The sequence below is a fragment of the Pleurodeles waltl genome, chromosome 6 (genome assembly GCF_031143425.1).
Source record: "Pleurodeles waltl isolate 20211129_DDA chromosome 6, aPleWal1.hap1.20221129, whole genome shotgun sequence".
NCBI classification, from domain to species: Eukaryota; Metazoa; Chordata; class Amphibia; order Caudata; family Salamandridae; genus Pleurodeles; species Pleurodeles waltl.
In genome coordinates this window covers 744199487-744224716 of record NC_090445.1, presented here as the reverse complement: position 1 = coordinate 744224716, position 25230 = coordinate 744199487, and the positions used below count along the sequence as shown (strand labels likewise).

The 25230-nt window shown below is 42.7% G+C and overlaps 1 protein-coding gene across 5 annotated transcripts in view; it reads right to left on the bottom strand.

Annotated features, from left to right (window-relative positions):
• Nucleotides 1-25230, bottom strand: part of GFRA1 (GDNF family receptor alpha 1) — a 380929-nt gene that overhangs the window by 57058 nt on the left and 298641 nt on the right. For all 5 annotated transcript variants that reach the window (XM_069239268.1, XM_069239269.1, XM_069239270.1 and 2 more), the window contains 3 exons: nt 12411-12520; nt 11750-11884; nt 4881-5077 (listed from right to left, as the gene is read on the bottom strand). In XM_069239268.1, coding sequence (XP_069095369.1) covers nt 4881-5077; nt 11750-11884; nt 12411-12520 — 442 coding nt within the window. The remainder of the gene's footprint in view (nt 1-4880; nt 5078-11749; nt 11885-12410; nt 12521-25230) is intronic.

Here is a 25230-nt window from a genome sequence, read left to right as displayed (position 1 = left end):
TCTCCCCGACCTCATTATGTCAGTTAATACTGAAAGCACACAGTCTATATCTTTCAACACAAAACATTTAATCAATACCTGAAAAGTTTCATTTCATTCAGCAGTTTTCATGCAGAATAAAAATGAATAAAATCGCAGTCTATGTTTTGTTAATCAAAAAAATGTATTCTGGCTCCCATGATTGTTATGTTAAGGAGGTCAGTTTTTTAGGTCGAACCTAGGCAGTGCGCATGCTCTGTCTCTCGACATGTTGTAAACTACTTCTGTGAACTTTCACAACACCCATCTCACGGCCATCACTTTAATTCATTCCTTGGCCTTCCTTTTAAAATTCCCTTGATTTCGTAGGTAAATACTTTATGTTTGTCCACCTTGAGGCTGCTTTGTTACAGCCTTGAAGACTGTCCCTGTTACATGGATTATTGCACGATCGGTCATATACCTTAGTGTGGTGCACTACTTTTTTCTTTTGCCTCTCCCCTTCGTGCTACGTGTCCGTATGATGTTTCTTTCTATTCCTTGTTTTTGGGCATGCCACTGTATCTTTGTGGTGTCTGCGTCCATAGATTGCAAGCTGAAGAGGGAGGGGGTTGTCTTTTTATTTTCATATATATATCTTTTTTAATGAATTATCATATACTGCAAACTCGATTGGAGGAGCGCTGTACATTAGTACCACTTACATACAAGTTTAGCAGTTGAAATATTTACAAACTGGTGCATTTTGAAAAGAAAAAACACAGAACTCCTCAGCGCGGCTCTCCCGGCACAGCGAGAGAGCTGATACTATAATATTCACTGCACTTGGGAAACACGCCCCATAATGCTTTGTGGGGCATTTCTTTTACAAAACAATTTGGCTCATAACTCAGCCTGTGGTGGTCCTACGACAATGGGACCACCACCAAACCTTTCAGCACGTCACACTATTTCTGTTTACGCCATCTCTGGGTCCCCACACTAGGTTGCGGGGACCACAAAATAGTAACCTCACCCACCATTCAGTGTCTTTTTAAGCTCTCATGGGTGGCACTTTTGTTTTATGTCTGGGAGTAGTTTGTGTTTTTAAGGGCCTTGTTTGTAATATTATTGCAGTAGGCCACCTAGGCCTGAAAATGTATAACGCACTCCACCCTCCAGGGGCTAAATATATGGTTACAGTGCAGTACTTTCTGCCATTCTCTTTTCATGTGGTTATGCCCTCGAAGGGCTAACTGTATGGTTACATTAATACTACAATATTCGCTGCACTCAGAAACTCCCCCTATAATGTTTTGGGGGGGCATTCCTTTTACAGAACATTTTTGCCCATGACTCACCGTGTGGTGATACTAGGACAATGGGACCATAATCAAAATGTTAAGCATGACACACACTTTCTGTCTAGGTCATCTCTGGGTCCCCACACTAGGTTGGGGGGACCCCAAAATAATCACCCCTCCCACCCTTCATTGTCTTTTTAAGCTCTCTCATGGCTGGAACTTTTGTTTTACAGATGGGAGTAGTTTGTGTTTTAAGGGCATGGTTTGTTATATTATTCTAGAAGGACTGTAAATGTGTAATGCACTACACCCTCTAGGGGATAAATAAATGGTTACATTGCATTACATTCTGCCATTCTCTTTTCAGGTTGTGATGCTCTCTACGGACTCATTATATGGATAAATGTCCATGTTTCTTACAAATGCTATTTTTATTGTGGTTCCATCTAGGGGCTGTTCTGAGCTTTACAGTCAAGATACTAAAATATTCGCCCATAACTCACGATGCGTGTGGTGGCCTTGGGACAATGCGACCACCATCAAAATGTTCAGCAGGATGAGCTCTTTCTGTCTAGGTCATCTCTGGGTCCCCACACTAGGATGAGGGAGACTCCAAAATAACAACCCCTCCCTCCATTCAGTATCTTTTAAGTTCTCTCATAGCTGGAACTTTTGTTTTACAGCTGGGAGCAGTTTGTGCTTAAGGACCCTGTTTGTAACATTATTCTAGTAGGCCTGCTAGGCCTGAAAATATGTACCTATACTATGTATGCTATATCCTGGACCAGTGAGAGGACAATGAGCAGATAAAAAACGATTTAAGAAAAAAAAATGTTTTCTACTGTGTTGAATAGTCCGCATGATTTGGGACATTTGCATAATGAAACAAACTTTTGTGTAATTTTGGAAAAGAGTGTATGTGGACCTACTGGCCCCCCCTTTTACCATGCTTATGTCTTGCCTTTTCAAACTGAGTTCTGCAGATTACACTCTTATTAAAATGTTATGATGTGATTTATATGTTATCCACTAACAATGGACAAGAGGTCTGTTCCTACGCCTATCTTGTCCAATCAAATATTGCTTTATGCTGCCAGCCTGCTGCATCTGGGCACATGCAATCATGTTAAAAAATAGCTTCCCCTGCCTGATGATAACTTGGGCTTGTTATGGCCCTGCAGTGTGTTGAAGACCATCATCTCTTGCAAGGCAGAATCTTAAACAGCAGAATTTGCAACTGCCTGATCATCAGTTCTTCATAATAAGAAATTTGAGAAATGTTGCTGGTGCAACTCTTTACACCACTGTGTTGGGTAGTTCACAATAAATCTCAGTTTACGGCACCAATCTCAGTGCCATTCAGTAGCTGACAGTGTGCCGAAAGAACCTTGGCGAACAGAATTTATATGGTTTGGTCCAACATGGGATTTCATGTTTGAAGTCGAATATATTTTAAAGGGATTTGGGTATGCCAATGAACCAACTCTTCCAACAATTACAGCGAAAGACAAAATGTTTGGAACCTGCAACTTTGATATTTTTCATCCTTTGACACAGCGTAGCAACTGACAATGCCAGGCCTAACAGGCCATCAACATCTCCAGGATTTCAGCATCTGCAGGCAGGGAGTGATGTGAAGATGTCTTACTAAGGAACGAGCTATTGTAACTAAAAGAATACATAGAAAAATACCTTTGTTTTCCTATATATTTGAGTTCCACTGGTGTGCAGTGAAAGAGCATTATATGTTGAATTTCCCATTAACTTTGGTATGTTGAATTTTCCAATTAATGTTCCCTTCTGACTGTGAAAAGTCGACATAAACATGGTACTATGATGCTGCTTGATTCAACACAGATATATGGGCCTCAGTCAACCACAAATATCTGAGATATAATACACTGCTGTAGCAAGGGTGTCATAAGCCCTAGTTCAATTAAAGGGCAACAAAGCAGATCCCGGTTTGGACAGGAAAAGATAGCCATTATGGGGGTGCAGTGGACCGCTCACAACCTTTGGCCCTGATGCCACTTTACTTGCACCACTAATGTTACTGTGACCCTCTTGTGAATGCTTAATGGGGTGGACTTGGTAACCCTCAGAATATTGGTAAATTATATATATAATTCCAGAATGATTCAGCCAGAAAGATAACAAAAAAGATTGTTAACATTAAATTATTTGGTAAGGGGTCCATGAATCCCCCTTAACAGACTGTGTAGTGATATACAACAACACACCACTTAGCCAGACGCTATATTGAGGACTTGTAAGACATGTAATTTTATTGGTGGTCCACATGGTAGAATCAGTGTAATGCTTGTGAAAGTGAGATCACAACAGAACAATGCATAATATATATCAGTAAGAGCCTGTGAACTATTATGTTCAAAGTTAGTCAAAATGGGACAATTCGTCATCTCTGTATTTTGCCCTGTAAATGTCACTCTTCATAAAGATCATATTTCATTAGGTATTATTGGTCTTGAATCTTCTGTGGCACATGTAGCTTGGGAACCAACCCCCAGTAACCCCTCTCCCACACCCACCCCCTTCGCAGCACCTGAGAACTGGGTCAGAGTGGGACAAAAAGTAGTCTTGAGCATCGAAATAAAAGTGGCCCATGTTAGCGAACCAGAAATCTAAAAAGTGTCCCACATTTGCAAATCACGCCAGTTTTGAACTCGTAAAGACATGTTGTATCAGTATTTGACAAGATATAAGAGACTGCATGCATTTGTGCTTGCTGCAGACAATGTTTGTTTCAATATCAGAGAAATCAATAGCAAAAATAGGCCCACATGTACAAAAGGCAGTCCTAAAAACTGCAAAAAAGTGTCCCACACACTGATCTGTGAGATCAGCCTGATTGCCCAGTAGGCCACTCTGACCCTGCCTAAGAGGAAAGACCATCATCATACTTGCAACAGCTTCTTCAGAATCATGTGTGGGTGGTCATCGAGAAGAAAGGTGCTACCAGAGACACTAGCAACCTTGCCCCACAATGGGATGAAATGCACAAATAGGTTGGTATGCTATCCCTTGGGCAACCCCAAGATATGTGTGACTTTCACTGAGAGGTGAAACCTGACCTTGACTATCCGGGTGGCTTAGTGGTTACCATGAATCAAGTTGGTGATCTGAGACCAGTTCCTTAAGGATGGGTGCTCCACATCACTGAAGCCATTATGCTTATTCCAGTACTACGTGCTCTGTTTGCCCATCTCAGCAAGGTCTGGAGGCTTGAAATTCGCTCATCTAAGCAATGAGGCACACGCTCAAGGCATGATAAGTGGAAGTGGTTTACAGTGCTAAAGGCCACATTCTGCTTACAGATGCATGTAAACGCCAAGTTCGAGTCCTTTCTCTAAACCCTCTATAAACATCAGCTGCACAAATTGAACAAAATTTGACCTTGAGTATTGTTCTTAGTACAGACAATGTTTATGTCTATATGTTTAGAACTTGTTAAACTAGTTTGTGGTACTTTTCTACGTGCTCTAAATTTTGGCAGATAATAGAATTAAGACAAGCAGACAGAAAGAGATTGTCCAGAATCACACACATTTGGTCCAGTGGAGAGCAAAACATGTTATCTAATGGAAATAAACCTCTTACCTGCAGGTTTGCACATGCTGGCAGACTGTTGTCCGTTGTTATTTCATTGTTGAGGATTTCTGGGCTCGGCGCCCTTGGCAGAGGAAGCCTAGGTTTGGTTCTGAAGGCTACCGTCGTCGTGGCTGTTGTTGTCTGGATTGGAAGGCCATGCTCTTGCCAGATGTCTGTTCCGTTGCCAAAGGCTTGGATTGCATTCTCTACACCAAACAGACAAAATATACTTCATGTTGAGGCACTGATAAAACATCATGAATACATATGACAAGGACTGTCAAAAAAGCGTAATGTCCACTCTAGATAAGAGACTTCCGGTTTGATAAGAGGGATACAATGTTACAGCAGAATTTGTTTGCACAAAATAAACATTACCCACGTAAGGAATCTGCTTGTGTGTGCAAACCACCACTGACGTTCCATACCTGTTAAAAACAGGATTATTCTGTTTGAACCTAGAGGTCATGGAAGTCTCCAGGTTCTAACTCGGTCTTTTTCAACATTACTCTTTGAAGTCCTACAAAAAACATTCTAGACTTATGCTGTCTATGTTACAAACAAATTACAGCTGCAGTTCTCTAAATCAGAATTTAAAGGCTAGATGTCTCTTTTCGACTGTAGGAAGCAATGTACATTTATTTATAATAACAAGAATTACTGCTAATGATTGCCTGCATTGTCCTTACATCAAAAGACTTGATATTTTTCTTACTATTTTTCAAAGCGCCAAAGACCTTCCTTTGCCAGACTAAAACAACGGCACTGCTAATCCCGGTAAATGATGTTCAGTGAGAAACTGGCTCTAAATGAGAGGTAATTTATTGGGATTTGCATATGCATATTTCACAGTGAGAAACGTGCTCCTGAGCCAGTAATGCGCCTGCTAAGAAGTTTAAATTTCCCTTTTGGCCTTTTATTCCTCTTCAAGCAAAATTTGCCTAATGAGTGGATCTCAAAAGCGTTGCTGACGCTGGAAGTTTCCGAACGCAAAACTGGAATAGTTTAAGAGAGTTCCATGGGATTAGAAAGCGGCGTTTGTATGCAGCATAAATTGGCCCTGTTTCTTTTTTCTCTTCTGTAAAATGAATTGAAACAAAAAATATTTTTTTTTAATCAGATCTGCGGGGAATTAGTGAGGATTTGGGGATTTTGTATGCACAGCACAAGAAACAAATCCGGTCTCTATTGTAACAGTGGTTTGCTATTAAGCCGCTGTCTTCGACATTAGACATAACTTCATTGTCCTTTCCACCTACACTTAGGCCACTTACATGCATTGATGAAAGAACAGAGCCAGACCGTCTGGGTCCATCATTAGACAATTGCCTGTTGCAGATGTGATTGACACTCTTTTGAACCCACGGCCAAAGGGCACTGTAAACTTCTGGTCAATTTTCATGGTGATTTTCATGGTGTATAACAGGATCAGAGGCACAGAGTACTCTGTCTTGCCCAGATTAATGAATCATGTTCTTATACACATGACCCAAAAACAACAACCTTATGGATCAACATCACTCTTTGCTATGTCATCCATGTTTCTCAAAGCAACTGGATCACCATCATTTCAATGGCAGTGGAGACTTTAGTCTATGGGCTCCAATGGTGACTGTATACCAAACATACAGACTGTGGCCTTGCACGGAGATCAATCGAGCCCTAAAGGTTCCATGGCTATGTGGCAATTCATCATGATGTTGAAGTTATACAGCATATAAGACAATTGTTATTTCTAGGTATAGAGGCACAACCAATATATCCCCCTGGGCCAGGAGGTAGCAGGTGACAATAGAGGCAGTCTACTTCAAACTAATCACAGGATGGATTTAGAAAGATTTTCACCCTTCATTTTAGGACGAAGGATGACGCAGGGAAAGATATGGCTGTCTGGGTATCAAACAACTTCCCTTTCTATACACCTTTCACTTAAATACCAGATATCGAAACAGGCACCAATCACCCAGAGTCCATATGTATTTAAAGGTGCATTGATGTGTGAGCCACGTTCACTACTCACAGTTACACCACAAGAGTGAGCGCAGAAATTGTCCTATTATTATTTCGTGTCACATGACATCACCGTTGGAATCCCATTAATCTTAAAGAAAAAATGTAATGGTGTTATGCCTTTTCTGCCACCCTTCCCTCACTGATCCAAATCTCTGTGCAACCTACTCACTGATAAAAGAACCCACCCACAGCTAAAAATCAGCTAAAAATTTTATGAAATAGGCTTTCATTAAATTCTATCCACTGCACTGTGCCTCATATGCAATGTTTTAAAATGTTTGACTGGGCAATGACTAATACTTGCCCAGCAAAGCCCATGCTGTCCCAGGCAGTCCCATGTTCTAGTAGGATGTCATTTTTTATTGCGACTGATAATACTGTTGTCAGTGACTTGTTAACACTAATGTTATCAGTCTGCTGTAACTCTTACTACTTGATCCTCCTGAAGGCATCCCTTCCATTGGAAAGTGCTGTGAAGGTACCTTTGGACAATGCTATCCCTACACAAAAACAATAAATAATTTAAATGTTCACACTTTGCACAAATTCTACACCGTCTCCAGCACAGGTTACACTGTGTACTTCACTATTTGTTGTTAAGGCAGGACTCTTTGTCATATGCAAAAAGTGAATTTGATTTCAATAATGTACACATTTCTTAAAAATAAAGACTGCTTGCTTTTTTGTTCAAGACTCAGTCCTTGATATTTTCAATGATATGCCTCGAACTCTTTTTTGGGTGTTTATTTCATTTTCTTACTCTGAATGACTTGCTGCAGTTCTGTAAAAAATACACAGTGGAAGCACATTATGGGGGTCATTTTGACGGTTTGCCGCTCGGCCTATTATGACCGTTGGCAGCTCTCCGTCCTTTTACGGACGGAGAGCCGCCAACAGCCATACTGGCGGGAGGCAGGGAAGTGGAGGTTGCTCCACCTCCACCGCCACGCCAACAGAACACCGCCCAGCGAATCATGTCCTGTGAGTCGCCGTGGCGGTGTTCTGTTGGCGGTGTGGTGTCGGCGGAGCTGCCCCCATGGCTCCCGTCCCCTCCCGGAGGATCTTCGGACAAGGTAAGTCGATCGTCCTTGAGGGTAGGGGGGTGGGGGGGTATTGTGTGTTGTGTGGGTGCATGGGGGTGTGCGTGTGTGTATGTAGAGGGGGTGTGTGAATGCGTGTATGCTTGCGGGGGTGTTGAGTGCGTGTATGTCTGTGGGTATGTCTGTATAGATGTGTGCGTGTATGTTTGAATGTGGGTGTGCGTGTATGACTGTGTGTGTGGATGTAGGCATGTATGTCGGCGTGTGTGCGTGTAAGTGTAAGTGTGTAGGTGGTGCCTGCGTGCGTGTTGTGTGGGTATGGGTGATGTGATGTTGGGGGTTGGGGTGGGGAGGGGGGCCCTGCCACCTTTGGGGGGTGGCAGGGGTGGTGGGGGGTAGGGAAGGGAGTCGGGGTGCGGGTTGGTGGTGGGGGAGACCCCTATCAGTGCCAGGGAAGGAATTCCCTGGCACTGATAGTGCTTACTGCCATGGATTTCATGGCAGTTCAAACCGCTGGAAATCCACGGCGGTAAGCCGGGTCAAAATACCGCCGGCGGTATAGTGACGGCCGCAGGGCTGGAGATCCAGATGACCATGGCGGTAAACGCCATGGTCATAATTCCACCAAGTAAGACTGCCAGCCTGTTGGCGGTCTTACCGCCAGTTCTCCGCCTTCCGCCAGGGTCATAATGACCCCCTATGTGTTTGGTTGGAGGACAAGTTGGATTTTAAAATGCTTAGACCAATATATGTTGTTTCAGTCCACAGTACTCTATTAACAGAAGGCCTTCTTCGTGGCAACTAATTTTAATCAATGACGTGATATGCAGCTTCTTTCCGCAGCCTGGCCACCAAAGTGCAACCCATAATTTGCTGCCAGTCTTAGAAAAAGAAGCAAATACAGAGTCTGCTAAAAGCAGCTCCTGATTTAGATCCTGGTGGAGGGGAATACCTTGTCACAAACATGAAGGATATCCTATCCACCATATTATGATCCCATGATATCCCATGCAGAACTTAATTTGTAAATAAAAAGGTGCTGGTGCCCAAAGCCCTCCACTTAAACACGCGGCTGCTGCAATTAAATGTGTGATCAAGGAATACTGAGGCGGTGTAATCCTGTAGCCATCTTGGGCCTCTTCAGTCCATTTGAAGCCACTCCCTGCCCCGTCAGCTCACTCAAGCAGCTTTCCAGTTTCTCCCTGTGTGACGCTTTTTTGTTTTTCCCTTCCTCCCTCTGTCCCATATGTGTCTTTTGCTCACAGCAAATGCTTGAGGCAGAAGAGTAAGCTCTGGCCCTCAAAAATAAGTGCCGGTGCTCAGCACCGGAAACAACAACCACAAATTAAGCACTGATCCCATGTAGATCGTAATATGGCAGACGGGATATCCATCACGTTTCTGACAGAGTATTTCCTCTGCCAAGCTCTAAATCAAGCCCTTAGTAATCATTTTTGCTCCCTCAAACTCTTAAGTCTCCTTTTTCACTTGGGCAACTAATGCTGTTGTTATTTTCAAAGGGGGCACAGTCAAATTGTCCTTCTGTGTCTGCACAGAGGGCCGCAAAGCTTTCCTGGTGAACTTAGTCCATGAGAGGAATATTGAAAGCAGCCCATGGGCTATGGTGTTACATCCATTGAAAGGTGATCTAAGAAAATAAGTTGAAAGAAAGTGCCACTTTGGTTCACACGTGTTGGAAACCACAACTTTTAGTAAGAAACTAACACGGATACAGCTGCTATTGCAGAGAATTGCTTGAAATGTACTGTTACGCAACTTATCCTTCTGCAGTGTCATTGGCTTTCTTCTTTATTTAAGTGTTGGTAATATCAAACAACATCTTTCGTACTTTTGTACCATTTAAGAAGTGGGGTGGAATTAAAACTCTGTATAGCTAAGGATAGTGGAATTGGAAATTTACTTTGTTAGTGATGGTTTAATCAAACACCAAAATTGCTAGAGGTGATTGAATTTAGAGGCAGATATTATTGGTGCTGGCAGAATCAGAGGATAACATTGTAGAGTGAGATTGATTGAAAGATCATCGCAACTGGAGGAAGGTGGAGTCAGAACCTCATGGTGTAGGGGGAGGGGGGATCTAAGCTGAGAGTGATATTGCTATGGATAGTGAAATTATTGCACCCCACTGATAGATAAAGGGTGACTTAATTTGTGATCAATGTAGATGGATAGTGTAATTAAAGAACTGCATTATTGGTAGAGAGACATGTATGATGAGGGGTAGTCAAATTAAAGTCTGACATTAGTAGCAGCCGTAATCCCTCATAATGGGTGATGGAACCACATCCCCTCACCTTATGCCCAAAAAAGAAGAGTGTCTGTCAAGCTGAATAAAGTTCAGCCTAACAGACACTCTTTATTTTCAGGCGGCAGCTAAGAGCTAGACATGCTAAATGCTCCGGCTCCTGGCTACCTCAGCTGACCTTTGCTGGGCTGAAGATGTCACCGCTCATGTGAGACTGACATCTTCAGCCTGGCAAAGCACCTTGAGGCCCTCCCCCTCATGACGAGGGGGAGCATCATTGATTGCTTCCAACCTGGATGCTTCAATTCTAAGCCCTAAAGTTCCCAGGGCCAAGTGTCAACCTGACAATCGTCACAGAGGGTAGTGAGGTCAGCAACTCTCATGGAGCCCATCCTACTCAGTGACAAGAAGGGACTGCTGCCTCCCCTCATTGACTGGCCTTAGGTCAGCGAATGAGGGAAGGCATCAGTCCCAACCCTCCTGGGACATCTGAGGCACAGCTGTGCAGGTTAAGTGTGATTTTAAAAAAACATGTTGGTGCTTGTGTGCATGAATTTATATGGGAGTAAGTGTTGTGAATGGATATGTATGTGTGTGTGTGTGTACGTGTGTTTGAATCCATGGGTGTGAGTAGGGGTTTACGTGTGCGTTCATGTCCTGTCAGCCCCCTCCCAGCTATAATTACTGGTCCCCACTGATTGGTAAGGGGGAGTGGAATCAGTTGTGGGTGGTAATGTCATATATTGACTTTGAAAAACTGGATCATTAGTGACTGGCATTGCTCGGGAGTGTAATCACAGACAGTGACATTCATTAAAAGGCTGACATTGGTGGGAGAGAGTGGAATCAGATATTAGTGGATTGGATATTGCAAATCATGATAAAATGACAGATGATCATGTCAAGTGCCCATGACACCCCAGGTGCACCAAGGGCAGATGGACTCATTGACTAAACCAGGTACTGAGACCTAAAAGGAAAACTCAAATTAAATGGCATGGCTGATCCTCATCCACTGACCCCTGCATCCCTCAGTAAGCTCTAATCATTCGCACGGATGCACGAGGCAGGAATCTTATCTCCTCCATTTTAGGGCAGACAGGGGCTCGCGTTCTGTGTTGGTGTTTCTTCCAAACGCTCCTTTAATGTTTCTACTTGGCCTCCTGGCTCACATCACATTTCAAAAGGAGAGGGAAGAGCTTGGGACCCTCCCTCTGACCAGCTCCATGAGGTATGATTTCACCATGCAAAGTCCATTAACTTTGGGAACCGTTGCAGAGGAAACCTCACTCATCGCTGAAATCCCATTAGGCCTCAAATACTTTTAACTTCCTCCTGCAGGCAAATACCTCCCAGCTGCTCATGGGCTATTGGTCTCTCTGGTGGCACTGAAGATATTTCTGAATCCTGTATATTATTTCGGGGTGTAGCAGAAAAACCTCTGTGCACTTTATGACAGGGGAGGAACGGCATCTATTCAGGCCCCTTGTCTGTTGCGCTTACCAGCCCAGCTAATAAACATCACTTCGTATACGGGCACGCCCCCTGCTGGTACTTACGGAGGCATATATTTTCCTTGAAGAAATTGAGAAACCTCTGGCAGTCATCCATAGTGTTGCCGCTGTTGCTGCAGTCACACCACGGCGCCACCCTCAGGCTGCTGGAGTCGATGTAGTTTGGGGTCATCACTGTGCCTGTTGGCAAAACACAGAATAATAGAAAAGTGCAATTGAAATAACGATTTCATTTCTTAGTAACCATGAACATCAGTATGGAAACTTAGCAAGTGGCCTGGTTTCTGAGCCAACCCGAGACTGATAACAGCCTTAAATACCTCTCATGAATGTACCATTGTTATCTATTCCCAATGATTGGCTTGGCTCATTCATATGATACTGGTCAGAGACCTACAAGGGCACCCAGCAAGGGCACCATTTTTTCTCCGGAAGAAACTATTCACAGTCTGGACAAAGGGCGGCAGAACGTATCTTTACAAAAGGTGTCTAAAAGATATTTCACAAGGATCACAGACCAGAAAAAGAGGAGAATTCCAGACACTATAAAGCTGGTAGGGCTGGAAAAGTGACAGTGGCATGTTAGCCTGACTCTGGATTAGTACTACTTGTCTTTCCAAGGCATCTGAATTTCTAGTATTGTTTCCACTACCCATAAGGTCAGTTCCCCTCTGGCTAATAATACCTTCCTTGAAAGGCACCTTACCAATGAGCCCAGAGTAGGCCAGCAGGCAGTCTGCAAAGTTCTCCTTCAGGCACCCGCTGGCAGATCGCGGCTCTGACTGGCAGTTAGTAAGGAAATCTGCAAGGCGGGATCTGCAAGGGAAAGAAGGTCGTGCTTACAATTAAACCCAAAATTCGAATATTGATGCAAACTCCCCAACTGGCCTCGCCCTGGTATTTGCATTTGTGATTCGTATGTTGACAGCCTGGGAGGAGTCTACGTCAGTCTATTGCACTTGCAATCCTGGTCACCCCTAAATGTCACCCTTGCAATCCATCGAGTTTTTGTTCATCCCGCCAGGATCAGAGACATAGCTTCAGTGGGGGTGTTTGGGTTCTTGTACCCCTCCCAGTAAATATATTTTCTGACAAAGAGTTGCATACAGGTGCTTTCACTCGGGTGTGGTGAGGAGTCTGTCGGATTTCACCATGAGCGTTTACATACACACAGTCAAAAACGCGCACACTGTTTCCCTCTCTGTTTTGAAAGTCCACAAAAATATTCGATAATTTACGAAATATTGTGTTACTCATCCGAGTACTCCTACCAATTCGCATTCCTCTCCCTATGCACTGCCCCTTCAGGCCTCTTTCATGCACCCCGCCTGTCTAATGTATTTAAACATTATATGCCAGCCTGACTGTCGGAGAATCTGAAGACAACACCCCCCTTTACCCACCCCCCCCCTCCAATCTTACTGACCAAGCTAGGTCCCTGTGCAGGATGGAGCACAGTGCACAATGCTTCCACTCCACTTAGTAACAGAAAGTCGGGGAAGTAGTTTATCTTAAAGCTAAGTATGACCCGATCACATGGGTCACAACTGAACCTTAAAAGATGCACATTAAATGACAACTGCTCTAGTTGAAATAATTTAACATGCACAGTCATCATCAGTAAACCAGTCTGTATGGAACTGCATGAAGACATGCACACACTGAGAAGTGTACTGCATTGAATTGTATTATTAGTCCATAAAAAGTAATGCTAATATTTATCACAACATTGGAATTTTGAGAGCATCATTGAAGACAATGTCAGAGACTTATTGCTTCAGCATTCCAATGTTTGCCTTTCTGTTCCTCTCTTTTTAATTAGAACACTCTACCCTGAGTGGCTTGGGGGTTGTCCGTACACCATTAAAGCTCTTCTGCTTCCGCTATATCAGTTGTTAAGGGCACTCACTACTACTCCATGCCTGTAGCTCGGGTCTGTAACACAGGTTCAAAAGCTTTAGCCCTCAGCTATCCGCCTTATCTATAATAGACAGACATTGCAATAAACAAAGTGTAATTGCACAAAATTAAGTACTATGGTTTGTTGTTACATTTACATTTGAAGACTTGATTAACACTGGAAAAAGAAATGATGCTTTAAAAAACAGTAGAATCTAATGTTACATAGGAACCTATACCAAGGAGCATGCAGCATCGACAGTGCAATGTTTGCAGAGCCTTACACACAAATTAGCATTTCAGATTAGGCGCAATAATGTATTTTCTCGGAGAGTGTCAATCGTCAATAAAACACGTATGTCTACTTTCAAAATTAATTATATAATCAATCACAGTACAAGTTAATTACATTCATATGATCTCATAAATTTAGTGAGGCAAGTAATGAAGTGATAATATATTCTCTAGGAGACTCTATAAGAAATGCATTGTGGGATTCTTCCATCATTCTAATGGAGGGATTTGTTGGAGATATAGAATTTACTTACATACGTACTCCACTTTGGGTTGTAAATTCTTGAATTTAATGAGGCTGATGTTTGATAATTTCCCCTTATTAATCAACACTTGAGATTTTTCCTTCTTTCCACTTGGATGTCTACTCATTTATGACCTCACATCCAGCATTGGTATTTTTTTTTTTTTAAGTATAAACTAATGACCCCAAAACTATAGAAGTTATGTTCTGTGGCACTGGGGTCAACATTCTATTTATACTGTTTTGTGGTGATGATCATAAAAACAAAAAAAAACTAAAAAAAACTCCATCCATTCGAAATAAGGTGGGTGGTGTAAACCTCTGATGACCCATACTCTGTCGGACTGTCTGAGGAGTATGTCAGCAAAGGAGCCGAAGCAGGCTCTGTTGTCAACATAGTTAAGGTCTGCCCGCCTTCAGTTTGTCTTTGCACTAAAATCTACCAAATTATTGCTCTGACACTGCTATAATACTTAACTGAAGATAACTCCACGCCACTCTTTTCCACACTAATTTGGTAGAAGGGAGGGTGAAGTAAGAAAGTTATTCCTCTTTACATTCGTAAGTTATTTTCCAAATAACGTGCAATCTCCTGAACCTCGAATACTTTGCAAAGTTAGAAACAAATAGAAGTAACTCAGCTGAAAGGAAGTGTGTGGGAGAAAACCATTGCAAATAACCTACTTTTTCTTGGCAAATTCTTTTGTAAAATAGTTCTTGAGAGAAAATTCTCTCACATTTATTTTGTGCTTTAAAACTTTTACGCCGTTGGAAAACTTGCAAAACTTTAAGAGCTGTAAAGTATAGCAGCTTCACCCAGCTATGGGGGCTACAATAAAAAAAAAACAAGCATTTGCAATGCAAGGGGTCTCGCGTTTGCTCATGTTAGAGCTGATAGCGTTGTAATCTCCTAACCCGACTTTTCACTTATCGGCAAAAGTATATTTATGTACGTAACCGAAAAAGTGCAATTAACTGTGTAAAGCGCTCGACTTCTGCCAAGCGAAATCGCGCTAGTAAAATAGAGAAAAAGTAATCCACGAGCCGGACAGAAAACAACGAGCCTCGCATGTTTTCTGTACATGGTCGATGCGCTCGAGGAGGGCTAGCCACGGAAAAGGCATGACGTGTGCATGCCTTCGACTAATGAAAGCAAGCGGATTTTAATAGGTAAGCCCACAAACCAATAAAAAACACTGACGTGTTGTCGACAGGGCTCTGAGCCCTTTTCTAATAACTAAAACGTCTCGCTGCGATACGCATGCGCGAGCGCATGGAACGCAGGCTTAACCCTAATGATACCCCCATTTCGGTCTGTTCTCTCTTCCAACACATGTTAAAGCATCAACTGAAGCTGGGCTTCCCTACTTAAGGCCATCACGTGTGGACGAGGGTATCAGGTCCTGCTCTGACATGAATTAACCAAGGCACCTTCTAGCTTTTCGAATTAACTACTAAATAATCAAGGATAGTTGCTGTCAGCTTGGCAATATTTATTTTCAAATGTTTTCGACTTGGTGCCCCCTTCAGGCTATATGAGCACCGCAGCCATAGAAAACTAAACGAAGGAACTACTGCAACAGACCACATTACAAAATACCCAAGTGTGGGGCGAGGGGGCGACCAACGCCCTTTACCATTATCAGTAATTTAGTTGCTTGTGCATCCGGATATTTTGTAAGCCAATTATTGTAACTCTGTTTTAACCTGTAAAAGTTTTCATTCAGTTTGTCCAAAATACGTTGTCATGTCATGTGAATAAGAGCACGGGCCCTGTCAGGCTTCTTCAGCCTTGGCAAGTCAGACTCGAGGCAAGGTGATTGACATATATAATGTATGCTAGTGATGCTTCGTCTTCTTCAACATTGCCTGTCATTCACTTTCTCTGCCTTCATCCAAGGACTGTACGCCCAGAACACTTTATTTATAGTGTCCTCTATAAATATTTCTGCAGTCAAATTACCAAGGGAGCAGGCTTAATTAAGCAGCAGCTGACTTCTTACCCAATGTTCGTGGCTTTGGGTCTGTTTTTTGTACTCACTCTGACGTTTTTTGACGCAATCTCTCACAGTCCCTCACAGATGCACCCTGGATTCTGGCCGAAAGGGGCACACACATCGCTGGTTAAAAACAAGATGGTGGGTTGAAAATAAAGCAGAAGGCGGCAAGTGAACAGTCCTGCAGCTTAATTAGCAAGATTAGCATACCATTTCCTGGCAAAGTCTGGAGTTACTGGGACATTAACGGTAGATTTATACTGCTAAATGCACTATTAAAATGAGGCATGTTACAGCATGTTTACTGTTGGCCATCTACACAAAAATTGACCCATTTTGAAAATGAGGAGAGAGGTACAGGGGACCGAGAGGAAAAGGGTCTGTCAGCATTTGTGTCCTCCCTATGTGATGCCAGAAACACCAAAGGCAAGCGACCGGTCTTGAAGAGACTAAGGCCCATATTTATACTTTTTTAGCGCCGCATTTGCATCATTTTTTGATGCAAAAGCGGCACAAACTTGCAAAATACAATTGTATTTTGTAAGTTTGCGCCGTTTTTGCGTCAAAAAGCGGCGCAAATGCGGTGCTAAAAAAGTATAAATATGGGCCTAAGAGCCTGGTTACAACTTTGGCAGAGGGGGTTAATCCGTCCCAAATGTGACAGATATCCTGCCTGCCGTATTACGTGTTCCATAGGATATAATGGACTCGTAATTCGGAGGGCGGGATATCCGTCACATTTGGGACAGATTAACCCCCTCCACCAAAGTCGTAATCAGGCCCTAAGTAGAGAATCACTCACAGGAAATTACCCATCTCCTGGGCACCTTCTGATCTCTGTTATGCCTTGAAGTTTGAATAAGACCAAAGAGATTCACAAAAAATTGGAAGCTGTGGTCTCACCCACTGCTCTAGGTGTCATGCTTCATCATTAACCAGGCCACATTCGCCAGAGAATATCCAAGTGGTGAATGGGCTCCCCATAACTTTTCTGGGTGGGTATTGTTTGAACTGGGATCTAGAGAGCATAAAAACCCCTAATCCCTGAATCTGAAATATTTCTGTTTATTGAGGATGGGCCAGATGGATGATTAAAAACTATTGCGATGCACAGGACTACCTGTTATTGCTACATCTAAATGGGTCGACATGTATCAGCCTCTCTAATAGACCAGGAAGTGTCCCTGGCCTTCTTCAGGATCCAGATCCTCACTTTCCTAACTCCATACTATAGTAGTACTCACGTGTCCATCAGCAAGCTTCCACACAATACCTATTAGTCAGTTCTTTTGTACAATATTCACAGAATCTGTGTTCGTTTGATGGTTCCTAACTAACTGGAAAGAGTTTGCGAGGAACCCTGGTAGTCACACTTTCGTCAAAGGTGTTTTCCCTCAGTGTCACCTATGCAGCAAGGTGAACCTTCCCTCAGGATGTACTACTGGCCATATCCTGGAATGGTTTACTGCTACATAAATGACAAAGTCACTTTAATTATAGGTTGGCATCAGACAGTACAAAAATGGAATGACTCGTTTTTGACAGGCGCACAATTCTAATAGGATGTTTACTGACGTCCAGCATGCATTATACTGCTGGAACAGCAGCACTGTGGAGTGAAAGAGTGTAATATAATCACTCTAGAACATAAAAATAAAAATTACTGTAAGCATGAGATATCGATCCTACGATCGTTACGGTGGAGTTATCAATATTCTAAGGCAGGTTCATTTTTAGAGGTTTCCACTGCACACTTCTATTTGCTCTTCATAACTTTCGTTGAAACGTTTGTTGGTGTGAACATTTCAGGCCACTTGGGCATCAGCTACTTTTCTATGTGATCTTTTATTTTGCCTCTAATCCGACAAGCACATTCGATTTTGTTTAGAATGTTTGGTGAGGTCTGGAGTCCACCAGCAGTCTCACACTTGTTCAGAAAAGCAAGGATTACTTCTCGCCAGTTAATCCTGACATGATTCTATGCTGTCTCTAAACTCCCAGAAGCGCTGAGGCAGAGGTAGCATTAGACAGAATATATCACAAACGACCAAAGCAGTCCACACATTCTACATAGTTAGCTTCCACAGGATTGCAACAACACTCACCACCAACATATGCCACACACAGACATCCAACAGAAAACAGTAAAAAGAGTTCTTGGCATGCATCCAACCCAACACTGCCTAGCTACACAACAGTAATGGATACACATCTTTCACAACAACAGTAACCATCATAATATGCCACAGCAGTGTCTTCTCAGCACTTGACTAATCTAGCTGTTTCAGCGCCTTTTAGACGTTGTCTTGTCAGTGTTACTTTTAGACCTCTGCTAATGCACGTACGTGCTTCAGGATCCCAGGTCCCTCAACTTGCCGAACAGTACCTGGCCACTGACAGTAGATCCCAACAGTATGATCTCTCCAGAGACATATCTCCATTTTGTTGGAAGACTCCAGGAGGGTGAATGTTTTACACCATGGCATTCTCTTGGCTATAGACCATGTGGAGTGTGACTTTTTGCCAGTAAGTACTTCTCGAAGCACTAGTGTACCAGATAGCACCAGTTCCCACCAGTTGTGCCTTCTCAGTGGTAGGACGCTCCACCTAGAGGACATTCCTCCAAAAGTGCCTTCTTTATGCTAAAGGACTCCAGCAGTTTAGAAGTGCCTTGTCAGCGCCTTAGGAACCCAGGATTATAACCTTACTCAAATAATACCACATAATACTTTAGAGTGCCAGATAATGCCAACTTCCTCTAGCAGTGCCTTCTGAGAGGCAGAGAGTTTCAGAAGTGCCTTTCAGTAAAAGAAGACTCCAGTGTCCCTTCCTGTAATGTCATCTCAGGGCTCAAGTTGCAATTTACCCCACCAAAGGCTTTTGCAAGGACTACAAACGTGGCCCAAAGGAAGGTGGAGTGGGTACACTTGTTTTCCTTCTTCGAAAACTCTAGCTTGGCCAGTTGATTTCTTCAATACAGGGCACAGAACAACAACCAAGCACTAGTAGTGTATGGAAGAATGTAATATCAAATATAGTGCCATTAAAAGATTTTAAATGTTGTTTTTAATCAGGAGATGTAAGTGTATTGACTCATATTGATTATTCATTTCCAGGAAAAAACTACCACAGTATGTATGCTATTGAATGAAGTTTTAACGGAGGCCTCATCTTGCAACAATTGAACATCTTAAAAAAAAAATTCTCATCCCAGGTTTCATATTGGGTTTGCACATTCTTGCTCTCCCTGCAAAAACATCTGAAAACATCTTGCAATATCAACTGTTTCTTATATTTGGGTAAACCTCAAACACACAGGCTCAGATGCTAGTCGCTACTGCATAGAAAGAGCAGTCTCAATTTCCAAAAATGTCAGAGTCATTTGCTGGTAGCTTAAAGGTGATTACTGCACAGTCGACTGAGTCGGTCTAAATTGAGTACTGCAACCACTGGCGCTTACTGTGCTGCTGAGTGGTCACCATCGAGCAAATTCTGAACATCAAGGTCATGGTAATGAGGGTGGCGTAATGAGGTGGAGTATTTTCTGCATCCTTTTGAATGCTGATACCCATAGTAAGATATTCACTAACTGCAAAAATATCTCCTGTTCCATGCGATGACCCTGGCAATGAGACATAACACAGGAATCCTGTGTAGGGGAAAAAGACAAAGGGTGCAATAATTGTCACAGAATTTGTAATTCCGATCTCTGCACAAACTCTGGTTTGCACAGGGATTGTAATTTAATATCACCGCATAATCAGAGTCAACTGGTTAATTAGGTGCAGAGAGGTACACTCTTACTGAACAATGGTGCCTCTAGGCACCATAAAATATGCTCTGCTGTCACGCCTACAAGTGCCTGGCCTCTGGTTCCATAACCCTTACTCCTCAGTGCAATACTGCTGTATGGGCTGAATATTTCTATGAGGTGCATTATTGCTTATTACATGTCTGTAATATTTAGTTGTTTTCAGTTCCTGCTATTAACACTTTATTTCAACGCTGGAATCTATAGTCAGATTGATTTTTGCCTCAGGCACAGAATGTTCCGTTATTAAAAGTAATTTAGAATATTGCATTGGTAGATCTCGATACATTAAAAACTACATTTCGGTTCCCAGGACAATCAAAGGTTTATTGCAAGGTGTTATTTTAAGGAGCCCACAAGCAGACACTCTCCATAGAGACCTAACATTCCTGGAAGAATTAACTCCATTCGGGTGCATCACTGCGCAATTATCTTGTAGCCTGGTTACTAGTAGCTTCTAACCAGGGTGATCATATTCTCTAGGATTCGACAAGTAACTATATGCATATATTAAGAATCTCTTGTTATAAAAATGTGAAAAATTTGAGGATCTAATCGTTTTAAAGATCCATTTGAGGTCTTGCTTAACAGTGCAGCTTTCTGCATGACCTATTGTTATTAATACTTAAAATACAGAGTGAGATTTGGCTGCACCCAAATGAGTATTTCTCACTCAGCACATGCTGTTAGCTGCGTGGCATATCATTCTGCCTGTCATGGAGCGCTTGCTTTGCAACGAAGAAGGGACTATTTGATTTCACAAAATCACACTGATTTGTCGCATATTAAATTCATTGAGTGAGAGTGCATGCAGTACAGAAAGTGTTGGTTTTGCATTTTGTTCTACACCGCAGTAGTTTCAGTCTCGAGTCAAAATGCAGGCAAGCTCTATTAGCTATGCAAATGCTTGTTTTTTTCACTTTGTAGCCACGGAAGAGAGAAGATGACCTAACCTCTAGTTACTTTTCTTTTAATATTGCACAATCCCCCTTTAAAAGATGTCTACAAATAGAAACACACTTCCTACTGAAAAATCCAACGTTCATCTAGTTTCACTCATCTTCAAAAAACACTTTACTGTTAGTTTCCAAAATCCTACTGTTTAAACTACACAGGGAATCCTTGCTGCAGTTTCGAGCTGTTACATTTAAATGACAGTTTGGAGAGTAGCTGGTTCCTTTTATTGCAACAGTGAGTAAATAAGTGAGTGAAAAGGTGAATGAGTTTGTTTATAAGTTACTAACGATGACACTTGTATAGCATGCTACAATTACAAAGGCCCCCATTCTTTTTCAGCAAGGTTGGCAGATGGCTCTGAATGATGCGATCCTATATCTATCAGTCTCTTGGAATTAGTGTATTTTGCACCTCTGAGTTGTCCTCTTTAAAAGGCAACTGAATGAAATTTCAGATTTTGGCTTAAGGCAATCCTTCCCTGTCTCACCAGCAGTTCATCCTAGTCACTGTTGGAGTAAAGGATCAAAGCAGAGGGGAATAAACGCCTTACTCCCGCTCCACTGTCATTGCAAGAATCCAAGCGTTTGTCCAGGATCACATGTCCTTTTGGTGCAGCCTCCTTTTAAGATGTCTAGTACCAACAAGCCTAAGAAGTCTGGGGATCACCCCCAGGCAATAATATCTGTATGCCTTCATACTTACGTCAACTCAGACACTGCGTTTCCAGCAGGGGCAATGGAAGATGTTCTGGTGTTAACCTCAAATCCTACAGAAAAAAATCCTTGCTGCTATAATTTAGCAGTCTCTGGCCACTGCACTGCTCAATGCCTGTACTGCTCATAACGTACCTGTGACTTGCCGAGGTGGGTCCTGAGTAGCTTTCAGAGCTTTAAATGAAGAGGATGAAAAGTGACCAAACGAATTTCCAGGAAAAATGGTGGGATCAACTATGCCCCTAAGTACACAGCTTCGTCCTGATCAAGGACCAATCCTAAAGTCCACACAAAGAGAAAACATAGGTGCACAAAATGTTGACTCCACGGCTTAATCTGACTACTACCTAGAGCCTCAAGTGAGAACATATCAAAGGGAAGAGTAACTATAACTGGAGAGATTAAGAAATGCATCTCTTTAATGGTGATCCGTTTAGGCATTGAAGACTGGCGTGGTTACAGCATGCAACCTCTTGATTTATCCGCCACATGTGGAAGTTTGGAAAAGGTAGTGTGACATAACAGCATTTTACAATACTCAAACTAGCCTGTCCCATCACAGGGGATTAGGGATAGGGCGCTGGTAGATTACCAGTTTTGATTACTAATGGGCCTGAGACCAGCATGGACCCAGCCCACTTAAAGCCCTTCCCGTCGTTTTGGGTTTACAATATTGTTAGAGCCGCAGCCTGCAAGAAGCCCTAAATACTTACAATGACGGTACTCTGATGTAAAATACCACCTGTGTTGACAAGCATTGATGGTTAAAAGTGCATTTCTTAAAAACATTTACACAATCATACTAGTCAGGCCAATAAAGGTATAAAAAAAAACTATTTGAGATTGAAATGTCAGATTTCACACCCAAAATATTATTAGTCATGATAATCGTGCACATCTGTATAGGTAAATTGGCACCGGAAGGATGTGCACATCTGTATAGGTAAATTGGCACCGGTAGGATGTGCACATCTGTGTAGGTAAATTGACACTGGGAGGATTTCAACCTCAGACTGATTCAAAGTATCAGTACCAGAATATCAATGATGGACAATGCCTAATTTAAGCCGGTGGTTACCGGTGGGGTCCACAAGCAATCATTTAGGGGGGGGGCGGGCGACAACACTTATTTTGACTCATCAGCCATTTCCCCGGAGCAAGAGAAGGAAAAACACACAAGGGGAAGAAGTAGAAAGAGAAATATGGAAAAAACTTTCACAAGGGGAGAAAGGATCCTACAAGAGTAAGGTAGAGAGGCAAGAAGTGTCTGGAAGTGGATTAAAGAGGCCTGAGGTGGATTCAAGGCTATGCAGCCTTAGTATTCTGCATACTGACATTTAATAGCACCGGCTGCGAGCTTCTGAGCAGAGCTTTGAGCACCAGCACTTGTTCAGTTACCAATTAAGAACTGGGAACTTTATATGCGTCTATATTCCTCACAATGATCTCGGATGTTGGTGGCAACTCCACTATGACAGCAAGTAACAGTACCAACATTAACCCGCCCTAAGTGCTAAACAGCCCAACATGCTCAGTGTAGATATCACAGAGCCAGACAGCCAATATCAAATGCCCGTGCTCTCTGAGGGTCATAATAGCATGGCCATAAATATTAATGACAATGTCCTTTTGCCCTCCGTTGTAAGTGCCTAGATCATGTAGTCCAAGTGTATGCCAACAAAACCAGTAAAAGTGTGCTTCGCCCAAGACAAGTTTCATTGCTCTGAATATCGAGTATGGTCATTCATCAGGTTCCATAATTAGGTGATTTACTATCAGTGTGTTGAATAATGGGCCTCTTATTGACAGATCCAATAATATAGTGCTATCCCAGTATAAGATCCACAACAGGTTATCTCCCATAAAAAAAACAACAACAAAAAAACATTACGATTCACTTTACAAATAAATTATAGAGGGTGCTGTTGCTTGCAGTACAAAGGATGTACATAGATGCACCATCTTGCCCAAGTTCATAAAACTGAGCAAACCCCGATACGAAGGCACCTACAGCCTCACTGCCGCCTCTGTCTGGTGCTCTGGGCAGAACACGGTGGCCAAAACATTTTGAGTTTTCCATCCAATTAATGTCGGACTGCATACCGTCACGCAGGTGTTCATTTGAAGCATTACATGCCGCATTGGTTTATCTGCCAAACGCCTACAGCCAGGAAGACAATAAAATGTACTAGTTCCTTCCTTCGCACGTCATAAAATAGAGGATCAGGACCAGATTCCAAATATGCCGCTCCAGACAACACACATTAATCTGCTAATCCAGTTTGAATCAGTCCAAAAAAAAAAGAAGGCGTGATGAGGCGGCCACTTTTGTAGGCTCATGCATTGTGAGCATTAGCAAAGTCAGTATCAGTGCTTAATTTGTAAATAAACGTGCTGGTGCCCAGAGCTCTCCTCTGAAACATGTGGCTGCTTCAATTCAATGTACAAGCACAAAATACTGAGGCAGCTAATCTTGAAGCCATCTCCGGCCTTTTTAATACATTTACAACCACTCCCCGCCCCTTTAGCTCACTCTTGCAGCTTTCTGCTTTCTCCCTGTGTGAAGCTTTCTCGTTTTCCTCTTCCTTCGTCTTTTCCATATGTGCCTTTTGCATGCAGAAAATGCTTAATGCAGAAAAAAAGGTACTGGCTCTCAAAAATAAGCGCCGGTGCCCTGCACTGGAAACCACTGGCTCAAATTAAGCACTGCAATAGTCACACAGAGTTTGACTCCTCAGAGCTACATAAAAACTCTGCAAGATTCCATGGAGTACCACGAGAGCGGGGGAGAGGGGGGGGGGGGGGTCCGACATGCTGTGCTGCTTTGGCTGATCTTTAGTGCTGGGAGCTTTTTCCGTGCTGTTAAAAAAAAAAAGGCACCACATGGCGTGCTGCTTCTTTCTGCTGCTGGAGTAGATTTTCTACTCAAGCGTCAGCTTTCTCAACGCGAATAGTTGCAATCTGCAGTGACAACCTGCAGTGAGAAATCTCACCAGACTCGCCAGGAGATGTTCTAGCTCTAAACAATCGAGTAGGGGTACAAATTCTTGCTCGCCAACTTAACATTGGCAAGCCTCACGTGAGAAAGAAATCTGCCATGCGGTGATTGGTGAAGTTTTGCCGGAACGCCATACTCCAAGCGGAATGCAGAGTGAGCAAAACTCCGCAACCTTTTGACCACCTCAGTCCTTAATCCGAGAACCACCGACTTAGCCTATGATTGTTTTTAATGCACTTTGGCAGATGCTCATAATTTCACAGTGCTTTAAATGGGCCGGTACTGTCCGATACTGAGTACCGGCACATTTTTATTTTGAGAGGGAGAGTACCTGCACTTCTCAAGGTAAACGTACTACTTTTAATTGGAGAGTACCGGCACTTCTCAGACACAAGCAGGTACTCTATCACAGAGTACCTGCACTTCTATTTTTCCATTTCAAGCACTGACTGAAACAATGGAAATGTGAAACAAGCAATCTGTCACTAGACAGTGAAGAGTACAATGAATACACCTTCATAGACATGAACATTGTGGTGCATCGGCTACATGCAACAGAGCACACAGGACAAGCCACCTTATAACAACAAGCCTCTGCAAAGCACAAACTGTG